Source organism: Amblyomma americanum, chromosome 1 (assembly GCF_052857255.1).
Source record: "Amblyomma americanum isolate KBUSLIRL-KWMA chromosome 1, ASM5285725v1, whole genome shotgun sequence".
In the NCBI taxonomy this organism is placed as follows: Eukaryota; Metazoa; Arthropoda; class Arachnida; order Ixodida; family Ixodidae; genus Amblyomma; species Amblyomma americanum.
In genome coordinates this window covers 511,364,591-511,376,540 of record NC_135497.1, presented here as the reverse complement: position 1 = coordinate 511,376,540, position 11,950 = coordinate 511,364,591, and the positions used below count along the sequence as shown (strand labels likewise).

The 11,950-nt window shown below is 45.3% G+C and overlaps 1 protein-coding gene and 1 long non-coding RNA gene across 2 annotated transcripts; both read left to right on the top strand.

Moving 5' to 3' along the window:
- The first annotated feature begins 3,562 nt into the window (after window positions 1-3,562).
- Window positions 3,563-4,962, top strand: LOC144128337 (uncharacterized). Its single transcript, XM_077661672.1, has 3 exons — window positions 3,563-3,933; window positions 4,783-4,898; window positions 4,945-4,962. Exons 1-3 carry the CDS (start codon window positions 3,606-3,608, stop codon window positions 4,960-4,962), a joined length of 462 nt encoding a protein of 153 aa, XP_077517798.1. The 5' UTR covers window positions 3,563-3,605.
- A 1,331-nt stretch (window positions 4,963-6,293) lies between these two features.
- Window positions 6,294-9,645, top strand: LOC144106771 (uncharacterized). The gene is made up of 3 exons (XR_013309111.1): window positions 6,294-6,372; window positions 9,137-9,308; window positions 9,605-9,645. It is a non-coding gene; the product is annotated as an uncharacterized LOC144106771 (long non-coding RNA).
- Window positions 9,646-11,950: the final 2,305 nt, after the last annotated feature.

The following is an 11,950-nucleotide window of genomic DNA, read 5'->3' as shown; positions in this document are numbered from 1 at the left end:
CTTTCGACGGGAAGTCAATGTTTACGTCAGTCCCGGTAGACTTCGCAGTTTCATCCTGCAAACGCCTTTTAGAAAACGACGCCTCGCTCCCTTCACGTACGCCTTTTGAGGTTGTTGACCATTGTCGTCTGCTCGATTTCTGCTTGCGCAACACGTATTTTGTATTTAGGAAGCAACACTACAAACAACTTTTTGGCACAGCCATGGGTGCTTCCGTCTCCGTCGTGTGCGCAAACATTGTTCTTGAACGCATTGAAGCAGAGGCACTGGGTTCATTCCATCCAGCCCCTAAACTGTTTCTCCGGTACGTCGATGACTGTTTTTGTGTGATTCGCCGACAGGATGCAAGCCATTTCCTTGAGCACCTGAACTCCTTTCAGCTCACAATTCAATTCACCAAAGAAGAACAGCAGAATGGAGCCATTCCCTTCCTGGATGTGCTTGTGCAAAGAACAAGCAATGGGCTCGCAACGAGCGTGTACCGCAAGCCCACTCACACTGGTCGGTACCTGAGTTTTCATTCGGCAGACCCTGTCGCACATAAACGCTCCGTTGCATCTGCACTTTTCGGCCGCGCTTTCCGCCTTTGTTCAAGCCCGAGGAAACTCAGATCCGAACTAAAAATTGTGAGGAAGGATCTTGCCAACAACGGGTACCCGAAAAATATGATAATCACTGCAGAACGCCGCTGTTCACGTCGAAACGCGGAAACAACGGCCACCAAGAAAAGCAAGCGAGCAAGCATCCCCTACGCTCCAGGAGTGAGCGAGGCCTTAGCCAGGGTCTTCAAGGACTACAATGTCCATATCGCCCACGTGCCACCAAGTAAGCTGAAGCAAAAACTTGTCAGAGTTAAAGACCGGGTTGAAAGAAACAGATTCCCCGGAGTGGTGTACAAGATTCCCTGCAAGGACTGCAAAGCTGCATACATCGGCGAATCAGGCAATTTTATCAGGCGCTTAAAACAACATCAAAATGACGTCGCCAAAGGCCGCACAAAAGAAAATGCCTTGGCTGAACACTATCAAGTTGCATCCCATGCCATCGATTGGAACAACGCCTCAGTCATCGCGACGGAGAAGTATTTATCAGTATTTATCGTCCCGTTTACTTTTAGAATCACTTCACATCCAAACGACACCACATGTATTAAACCGAACGAGGGGTAATCTTCCTGAGATCTACGCATGCTCATTACGTCACCTGCACCGTACATAAGTAACCACCTTCGCCCATCCGCTGCCATTGTGAACAAGGGACCCGTACGGGCCCTGAAACGTCTGTTTTTCCTTTTTTATTTTTTGGCGAGTGCTCCTTTTTTTCTGCTATTATGTTCCCTCCTCGCCAGACGGGATTCCGTCAAACGCTCGACTACTATATTTCTTCTGACAGATTTTTTAACAATTCTGGTTATTTTATTTCCCTTTTAATGTTTATTGTTGTAGAGTTGCTTATAATTTTACGATAAATTGAAAACTACAAGTACTGACTGGTATTTCATTGCAATAATTATGCCCATAATTATGAAGCTCTGTTCGAAGGTAGGTGTGCATTTAGTATGCATGCTTGGAATTTCAGTGATTGTTTCTGCACTGCAAAGTCGAGGACAGATCTCTGCTGTGCGAGTTTTTTGCAATGGAGTGAAAGTAACTGTAGCAGCGTTTGTTACTGTGTAACCCACCCAAACATTCTCCCAAAGGACCAGCGAGCTTCTAAACACCTATGGCTCAAAGCTCGAAGCTCTGATTGCCCTTTTCCAGGTTTTCTGCATTAACCAGTGCAAGGCCAAGGGCTCAGAGCTAACAAGCATTTGAAACCATAGAACTATACACAGTAGTGCTGGGACCTTGCAGCAAGTCAGCGTTAATGAAGTCGCGATAAACGTGAATTACTGTAGAAAGCTGGTGTGAAAAAATAGTTGCGCTCACGGAAAACGCTGCTTTTTTTGCTGAGTCGGTCATTGAAACAAAGCTATGCATATAAAGTTTGATATCTTGCTGATCCCTCAATTTCTTTCCAGCTAAAGACCAAGGGTTGCTTAAAAGTTCTGCAAGCCACCAAGTTGGGTGCGATTTGTGCCAGTGACTGGGAGCAAGCTGGAAAGTTTGTGAATGGCCAGTGGTATTCACTCAGAAAAGCAAGCTTTCTCTGTAAGTACAGTTTTTGGCATGGCATTGCTAGTAATGCATGCATTAAACGGACTACTCTGCACCTACCCATGCTTCAAGAACAGTGAAGTACATGAAAAAAACTGATTGGCGAAAAAAATTTTCTGCTTCTGGTATGTTTTTTCAGGAAAGTATTTGCCATTTAATGGGCTCAGTGGGCTGTGAAAAACCGTAATAATTATGTGCTTGTTGTGGCCTGTAGTCAAATTTATCCTTCCACGTCTTGGTTGGCCTGACCTTGTAGCTTGTCTGCATGAGATTGGCTGCTACCTACAGTTTCTCTTTTGTTGCTTTTTTTATATTGGTTGTCACATTCTTTGCATGGCAGTGTCATGCGGTTTGGGAAGTATTCTGACCTGATTTCTGCGTTGGCTTCAAGTTCAAGCTTTTAGATGTGGGGGCAGGTTTACGGTGACACCTTGTTCGCTGTGTGGCCATGAGGGTTAGTCCTTTTTTATTTTGATGCAGTGTCATTTATTTCGTGCATGAATTAAGTAAGCACTATTTTTGTAACAAATGAACACTCATTTGACTGCAGCCATTATAAGTGCGCTTGACTAAAACGGCTGTCTTCCGGCATTCAGTATTACATCTTAAAACCAGCCAGAAGACAAAACACAGGAGAAGAGATGAGCACAAGACGAGGCTGGTCTAACAACTGAAGTTTTATTGAAGGTAAGCGGCAAAAGAAGACCTGCAAAGAGATGCACGCGCACAAATCCCCAAAGCAGTGAGAGGGCGAAAAACAATCGAAAGGCACTGCCATACTAGTAAACCATCTAAAAAAAACTTATTCCTGAAGGGTCATCGAAGGCTTAGCCACGCACATGTCCTTAGCCTTACCGATATAGTAAGCCTCAGCTATGTCCGGACAGATTTATCACTTCAATAAACCACTGATGTACCGCGAAAATCGGGCATGCAAAGAGACAGGTCGTCCTCCGATTGCATGCACGAGATTGATCGTGCAGTGCCAGGTAAGAATTCGTCTTCCCCCCTATACAGTGAAAGGGCTCTCAGTCAGCTGCACATTCAGACATCTGCCTGTCTGCCCGTAGTAGTTTCAGCTAAGGGCCTGTCACACTAGGCCAACAGTCGGCCGACTCGGTCTGCCAAAACCATGTCGTCGTGATGTCTGGCTCTATGTCACACTGCGCCGACGAAAACAGTCGGCCGACTGTCGGCGTCGGCTCCCTCTCGCTCGCCAAACAGGTGTTGGCCGATGGTCTGCAAACTCCCATGTCACACTAGCAAGACAACGCTCGGAAACCATCGGCCGACTCCGTGCCCTCTCTTCTCGCGTTATCACGAAAACGGCGCGCCGCAGTGGTAGTTTGTCACGTGACCTTCCCGGGGGAATTCCGCTCTCGCTGCCGCCATTCTGCGCTTCGGCATCGACCAAAGCATCCACACTCCGGCAATCTCCGCGCGTCTGAAATGGAAGCTGAATCGGCGGCTGCTGTTGCTACAGCAGCTCTAGTAATACTGGAGCTGTTGGAGGAGCCGCCTGCAAAGAAGCCGCGGACTTCCTGGGTGTCGCCGTGGCTGCAGCGCAGGAAACAGCAGGGCGCCTATGAAAATCTGATGCGGGAGCTGGCCCTTGAAGACAGCGAAAATTATCGCCGCTGGATACGGATGGACACGGCCACCTTTGAAGAGCTCCTTGGTGAAGTAAGGCCGCACATCACCAAGAAAGATACGCCTTTCAGGGAAGCTATTCAGGCAGGAGAACGGCTGGCCATTACTCTACGGTACCTTGCAACAGGTGAGCGATCGAGCGCGTCGCACGCTATGACATCCGGCACATTTTAAACTCAGCAGAGATTCAGGTGCCGGAGCTGGAGGCGACGTTTGTTACCATTTGCGCTTTATGTCTAAAATCGCGTAAGAAATTTATTTGAATGACATGATTTGCAGCATACTGCTCGATCGCTGCCGTTCAAGCGCTGTCATGTCTAAATTCCTCAAGGGCTTCCACTTGCGCATCAGCAGCAATCGGTTCCCTGTAATAAGTGCGCACAGTGATCATCACGTGCATTTAAGCATCTTAATTATTGCTGTTAATGCTAATTAGTGTGAACCAGCCTAGCATTTTATTACGTTTTCTGAGTGAGTTAATTGAAGTCAAAAGCGATTGTGGCGAATAAAAAAAAATCAAACAGTGCGATATACTGCATTTATAGGGCCTACTGCAGAATATCATGGCGGGAGATACAAAATAACAGGGCTGAATTGTGTTTAGGGAAACAAGCCAGGCAGACGAATTTGACAGTTCGATCGGGACTCACCACTGCAACATAGTTTTGGCGTTAAAAGCATCTGCTGCCTGCATTTTTTTTTTTGCCGTTTTCTGCAGGTTACATTTTAAATGGCATCTCAGCACCTGCACCTGCCAGCACTCGCACCTAAAGTTGTCTCTGGTGTGCAGTGATTGAATGCTACTTCTTTGCAAGGACAGCTGGGAAGTTTGTTTGTTTTTTAACCATTTTTTGGTGTGTTTTGCAAGCTGGGTTAACAGATAATTTTGCCGTGTGTGTATGCCACATATTCAAATCCCCTTCTGGAGAAAATGTAGTTGTCCACATTACACTAATGCCCACATTCTCTCTTTCAGGAAACAGCGAAATGTCGCTGCAGTTTGCATTTTATGTGGCACATAATACCATATCCGGAATTATATCTGAGGTGTCTCAAGCAATATACAGAGTTCCGAAGCCAAAAGTGCTGAAGGTATGTGCACTTTACTGTAATTTTCAACACTTTACACATTATCAAGGATGGAAACCAATGCTGAAGTGTTGTCGTTTATGTAATGCTGCAGGCAATCTGCAGATGTACACATTCAATCAAAATACTGCTCGACATAAATGTATGGCACTAGAAAAGTTCATTTCCGCAAACAGTGCTTTGCAAAGGTTCCTTGACAAGCAATAAAAAAGTGCAGGTGTATAAATTATGGACTACACTAAAAGAAGTTGTCATGGAGAGTACACTAATTTTTACAGTGAAATTGTGTGCGTCCACTAATACACAGTTGAGCAAAGCATGTCTCAACGTTGCACTTTTGGTTGTTTCCCTTCTACAGGCACCCACATGCCACGACGAATGGCTACAAATAGCGCAAGGCTTTCAAGAACTGTGGCAGTTCCCACATTGCATAGGGGCACTGGATGGCAAGCATGTTGTCATCACGCCACCACCAGGGAGTGGAGCTGCGTACAGGAACTATAAGGGAACATTTAGTATAGTTCTCATGGCACTTGTGGATGCTGACCTCAACTTCATCTTTGCTGATGTAGGCAAAAACGGACGCCTAAATGACAGTGGGGTCTGGACCGAGGCAAAGCTGCGCTTAAGAATCGAGTCAGACCCAACATGCCTTCCCCCTCCTGAGCAGCTGCCCAACTCTTGTACCAGTGCTCCCTATGTAATTGTGGGAGACGAGGGATTTGGCCTCAAGCCATATCTCATGCGGCCATATCCAGTCGCCGAGCTGCAGCACGAGAAGAGGATTTTTAACTACAGGTGCGGCCTGCGTAAAATCGTACACAATATCCATTCCTGCATCTGTTTTGGTCACTTAAGTTTATTTTTTGAAGGCGTACAATTATTTTCAAAAGTAGTTTCGCAGCAAAGGTACCTTCCTGGTGTGGGAATTGTTTGGATCTCGGGCAGAGGATGATGAGGGTCAGGGTGCGGGTTGCACAATGACGGAATTTGCTTTCATCCAGCTGATTCTCCATTTTTCCGGGTGCAGTTCGGGAGTGGTGGCCTTGCAACCTACCTAATTTGCATTGTAACCAACTTTCTTGCATCCAGACTATCTTGTAATGCAGTAAACCATGCTTCCGCTGTTCCTTTGGAATATTATGTACTTAATAGGAGCATTTACTGCCCAGTCACAGTGTCATGAACGGATGAAGCAGCTATGAAAGGGTTTTTTTTTTCACTTTTGTCCTCATTCTTGAACCCATTCATTTCAGGCTCTCTCGTGCCAGGCGCACTGCAGAAAACGCTTTCGGCATTTTAGCCAGCCGCTGGCAGATATACAGGGCGCCGATGCGACACAAGCCCCTCCAGGCAGTGCAACTTGTGCTTGCCACAGTTGCACAGTTGTGCTTGCACAATTATCTTCGGTCAAGGGGGGCATCAAGACAACTGTATACTCCACCCGAGAGCCTTGATGTGGAAGATGTGCTAACAGGCAAGACACCACTTTCTCCTACTTTGCGAAATTCGTGGCAATCTTGGCTTGTGTCTTGAAGCTGTTGCACTGCTAGGAACGCACAAGGCCTGCCTAGTCTGTATAACTGTGTATGCCGTTGATGACTTGACAGAACACATTCTTATAAGCAGCAGTTTATTAATGCGCTTCCAAGTATTTATTTGGAATACTGATCATGAGAGTATGCACAGGGGCAGACATCAGTAAATGGAGCACTGTACCCTTTTGCAAGTGTGATCGTAGCTCGCCTCTTCATACAGCACCAGCAGGCTCTACCAGGCTATGCATCTGATACCTGCCAGTTTTAGACCATGTGTGAAAAAGGCAAGGAGGCCAATAGCCTGTCCTGTTCACCTCTGTTGAAACCTGTGCATATCTGTAATCATGGCTGCATACAGTGCTCTCCTTCTTTTACAAGTGATCAGGACAAAGAGCAGGAATGCTGTGCCTACAATAATTTTATAACTTGGAATAAATGTCACGCAACATTTTTCCAGCTTCTTTTTCTATTTATGCAACATACATGGGTCTGGTTTGTCAAGATTGCATATCTGAACGGCCCTCCGCTTCAGTGTTTCGGTTCGTCATGAACAACTACTTTCAACCCAACAGATCACTCCCGCTTGTGTACTGCTGTGTGCAGTGCCTCGTTCAATATTTGAATTTGTTATATCTGTCTTCTCTACTTTGGAACGTTTATTCGTTTTGCAAGGTCTTGAAAGGAGGGCCACTGCCAAGCATTTACTCTGCAGTCAGATCAGCAGTGCCAGTCTTCAAAGTGCTGTGTGAGCTTTGCCAATGTGTAGGTTGAGTACAGTTGTGTCCTATTAATGCGACCCCAGTTAATCTGGACGATTCAAACTATGGGCAGCTTTTCTGGGGACCAAGGTTTTTCAGTATATTTTGTGCCTTGTTAATATGGAAGCTCGTCCAGGCAATGGACGGGGGGAAGTATAGCGCCCATTGCAGGTCATGTACTTTTGCCGGCTAATATAGAACTGAACTATCCATATTAACGAGCCACTGCTGTAGCAGAATGTTGACTGTTCAATCTGGAGCTTTCCAATATTTTGACCACAAGGTACTATTGAATGGCAGTGAGAAAGGGGAAATGTTTCTAGTCACGGCTTCTCTTTTGTGGTTTCATGCTTTAGGGTGCCAAGAGTCCAGTTGACACCCCTTACTGTCTGCTATATTCATTGAATGGCTGTGAAGACATCTCTGTCTACTTTATATGCTGCATATAAATTAGCTTTTAGCAGCTGTGAACTGACTGAGTACAGATGAGCACAGTGGTTTGAGAGATCTCAGCAGCCACAGTAGGAGGTGTATTATCACTCTGAGACACATCTCATGGACCACTAGGTGCTTCAAACCGCACCACTTTAATTTAGTGTAACGGCTCTTTCGTTACTACAATTGGTGATCTGGAGATCTTAACCATAGAATTGTTTTCTTTTTCCTGAGCTTTTTTCCCTTCACAATTCACTGGACTGGCTGCTCTATGAACAGATTTGCTCAGCAACCAAATTGTTCACATTAACAAGGCTTGACTGTATTCCTGTCCGTGCAGTGTGACAGTCTGAATTTTTTTTCAAAAGAAATTTACTGACGATTACAATACTCGGTAATGCGAAGTTTGAGTTGTCCTTACATTGTGATCGCGTTAATGGTTTTTGTCTACGGCTCTTTTCAGATTTACGTTCACCTTAATGCACTTTGCTGCCTGCTTAATCACTACACCATTAAACTCCCTCTAAAAAGTATGAGATCACTGCGGCACCTGCATTGGAGGAATGCGCAAACATTGACTCCTCCTCGCACCTCCTTGCCTCTGTTTACTCAACTCGTCACCTCTCTTTCAAATTTGGCGCCACTTTCGCTGTGGCCGGCCCACTTTTTCTTATAACTCAATTTGTTCGAACGTTATCGTGATGAGAAGCTCGTGAGGGCACAAAACCGCAAGCATAGCCATAAAATGCTTACGCATTCAAATTCGCTCATTCTCATCTTACACATTATCTGAAACATACATTGAATACACTCGTAAACTAACGCACTGTGTGAAAGACCACCTGACCTAGATATAATGCCCCACTTTAACTAAGCTGTCCTAATGTCCATGCATGACCTAAGGGTTACATGTCTTATTCGGGATCCAAAACTGCCAGGTTCAAATTCAAGGAGGGGATTTCCATCTCTCCAATCTACCACCTGCTCGCCGTGGCATTTCGCTCTGCTACTACCTGCCACAGCTGGCAGGTGGCGTGTGAGGCCACTGTTAGGAATCTAGAAAAAGAAGCCTGAGCTACGCTTTAAATACAGCAGGAGTTAAGGAACGGCACCTAAGAGCTGAGCTCTAAAAACAGCAGTGTGTATTTCTGACCAAATGGCCTAACATGTGTAAAGACAGAAGGATGATGCTTTCATTTAAAATGGAGATTATGCGTGTGTTAGAAATGTCATTAGTTATGCAAATAGTCACATTAACATTCCCCTCTGTAATGCCAAATGGCCCTGGGGGTATTAATAAAGGAAAAGAAATAAAAACACTTTATGAACTTGGTGCACTTAAATTGCTATTTAAGTATTGCAAAAATATTTTAAGGTGGGTCCCTTGAAACAAAGCATGCACCATCATGTGGACGTTCTTATTAGCCTTGCCTAAGGTAGTGTTGTGTTCTTATGCTACAAGAAATGCTTCATGCTGCTGCCGTACATTGCATTCTTTGCTCATGCGCAGGACATGTCCATCAAGGATCCTGGCGCGACCGGGCAGACCCTTGTGGTGCCATGAAGCCGCTCTCAAAAACTGGCGGGAACTGCAGCAGGAGTGCTCGGGAAACTAGAGAAGTTTTCAAGAGCTACTTCTGCAATGAAGGCCAAGTTAGCTGGCAGTGGAAACTTGTGTCCAGGTGAAATAGAAATCTGTTTTTATTCTTGCATGTTGAGGACGTTTAACATTTCCACTGGAACACTGTGCCTAGATAAATTATTTTTACAATTGCCTGATGGGCATTTAGCATGGCCAACTGACGGTCTGGTCCTGGCGGTATTTGGCGGACAGCATGCGCCATCATGCTGCCAAATGCGTCGCATTCATCATTGGCCGCCAGGCGTTGCTGACTTCTCTGTAATGTTTCCACCGCTGTTGTCAGCAGAACTTTCCTTTGTTCTGTCTCGTCATCATTTCGCCTTCTCTTTTTTCCAGGCCTTGAAGTCCCCTCTCCAATCTGCTGTGCTGGCAGACTTGGCTCTACCAATTTTGTGACGAACAAGGAAAATCCATTTCTTGATCTGCGGATTCGTTGTTCCAGTGCTCGCATTGCCGTTCAGTCTCCTAAAACAAAAGGACACAAAATCTTAAGTCAAAACTACACAGGCTAAACTGTATCTTATTTAACGTATGGGGCCACAATTGAAACATAGTTATGCTTGTATTAAAATTCCCAAGGCGACTCAGGGACGCTACAGTGAAGGGCTTCGGAAATTTCTACGACCTTGGGTTTTTTAACGTACACTGTCACTGTAGTAAACAGCTGCTTTGCTTTTCGCCTCCATCGAAAAGCGGCCATGGCGGCTGCGATTAAGCCCGTATCCTTGGGTTCAGCAGTCGGGCACCCTAACCACTGAGCCATCATGGCAGTACTAGGATTTAATGACTAATTTATCCCATACAGTAATCCCCAATGCTCAAAGTTGCACATTGTCACATTTCATAGGCAGTTTAAAATAAAATTATGGAGGCAAGAGGTTGGCAATAAGGATAACGTGGATTAACCGAAGACTATAGAAGATGAAGCATTCGGTAAGGTGGAGAGAGATGATTGGTGGAGAAGAGAAGAAGACGACAAGGCTTACATGGACTAACGCCAAGGCTATAAAAGGACGACGGAGAGCGAGGCACAAGGGGGAAGAACAGAGAAGCGGAGGCTCCGGCGGGTCAGGGACGCTTTGGCTTGAATAGTGCGACGCAGGCTACTGCTCCGGTGAGCTCGCGTTCTACGGCAATGCATCGTGGGCTTCCTGCTGTTCCTGAGCCCGTTCTGGGGAGTTAACTGAGGACGCTACCACCTGCTACAGCCATGTGTGTCTCCAGCGCTGTTGCCACCCACCCATTCGGGTGGTGCCCCCAACGCCAACAACACTGGCATCACCTCCAAGGACGCTTGGACCGGGAGCTTATACGACACCGACGCCAGCCTCAGCACGTCGAACGCCATCTAGAAGCCGGCTACTGGACGCATGCAACGCCGCATCCGGACAGAACGAACAGTGAGCACGAACGCCGACCGTTAACAGTAGAGTGCTAGTAGTTAACGCTGGTAGCAGTGGTTCCGGGTCGTGTGTATTTACAGTCTGTTTTGTGTTAGTTTTGCGTGCTAGTGTGCATGCCACGTAGGGTGTATTAAATGTGCGTCTGTGTGGGTACAGCTGTCGCCTAGTCCATTCTTTCGGTCCGAGTGTTCTCCGGGGAAATTCGTGACACAAATCGATTATGAGAAATGGTCTATTGCAGGGTTACTAATTAATTTTGACCACCCGAGCTCTTCTGCACTAGTATAACCCAGTAACATTGCCATTTTTATGTGCTGCTTTCCCCGAAATGCAGCAGCCGTGGCCAGAACTTGATCCTTCATCATTGGCCTCAGCAGCCATTTGCCACTGATAAAGATATTGAGATGAATACTGTGGATGTAGTCATGGAAAAACTGTACGATGTAAAGAAAAAAGGTTGAACATTAAAGCCATCTATGGAACAATGAGTTGATAATTGATAGACATCAATGTCTTTTGTATCCATTTGTAATCCTTTGTGACAAAAGCTCTTACTATGAGTAACCTGGCTCTCTGCCACCTATTTTAATGTACCCGGAGTACGGCTTTTGTTTCTGAAGTGAGCTACAGTATAACGCAAGACACAGTCTGTTAGATGCGGGCGTTGAAACAATCATTTATGAATAAATTTTTTGCAAAACAGTAAGAGATTCGGTTGCACCTCATGCGTTCATGTCTTTATTTCATTACCCTTTTTTACAGTTCATAGAGTTCTTGAGTATTGACTGGTTATGCTTTGTTAAACTTGTTTCCTTCACTATTGTTTGTGCATTTATTTTGGGTGTAAGTTTCTTTATGCACTGTTATATCCATATTTTCTGTGTTTCTTTTCTTCTGCTGAGATCTTGTTTTTGACGTGCACTGTAGTTGTTCAATCTTGATTATATAAAAAGCATCTGCTGTTCTCCTTACACAATGTTCTCTTTGTGGTTTTTAATGGAGTGTCCCATTGCTGTTACAGACTGTGGAACCCTTATCAGTACATCTTAAGGAATGTGTGTGACTGGTACACCATAATTGCAATAAACAAAGATGTACCTTGCGCTAACGTTACTCAAGCGCAGAAAGGTAAAACACAGTGCAAAGGCTTTTAATAGCTACACGGCATGATTACTGCAGTGTCACTGGACACATGTGAAAATGTCATAGTGCAAGTGGTCACATTCGTTGAGAATGTAATGCCGTAGAGAAACACCAGTATGTTGAATATTCAAGTTCT

Excerpts from the sequence above, each read along its gene's own strand:
- LOC144128337 (XM_077661672.1), top strand. The coding sequence starts at position 3,606 with ATGGAAGCTGAATCGGCGGCTGCTGTTGCTACAGCAGCTCTAGTAATA. Across the intron at positions 3,934-4,782 it reads TCTACGGTACCTTGCAACAG|GAAACAGCGAAATGTCGCTG; the intron begins GTGAGCGATCGA and ends TCTCTCTTTCAG.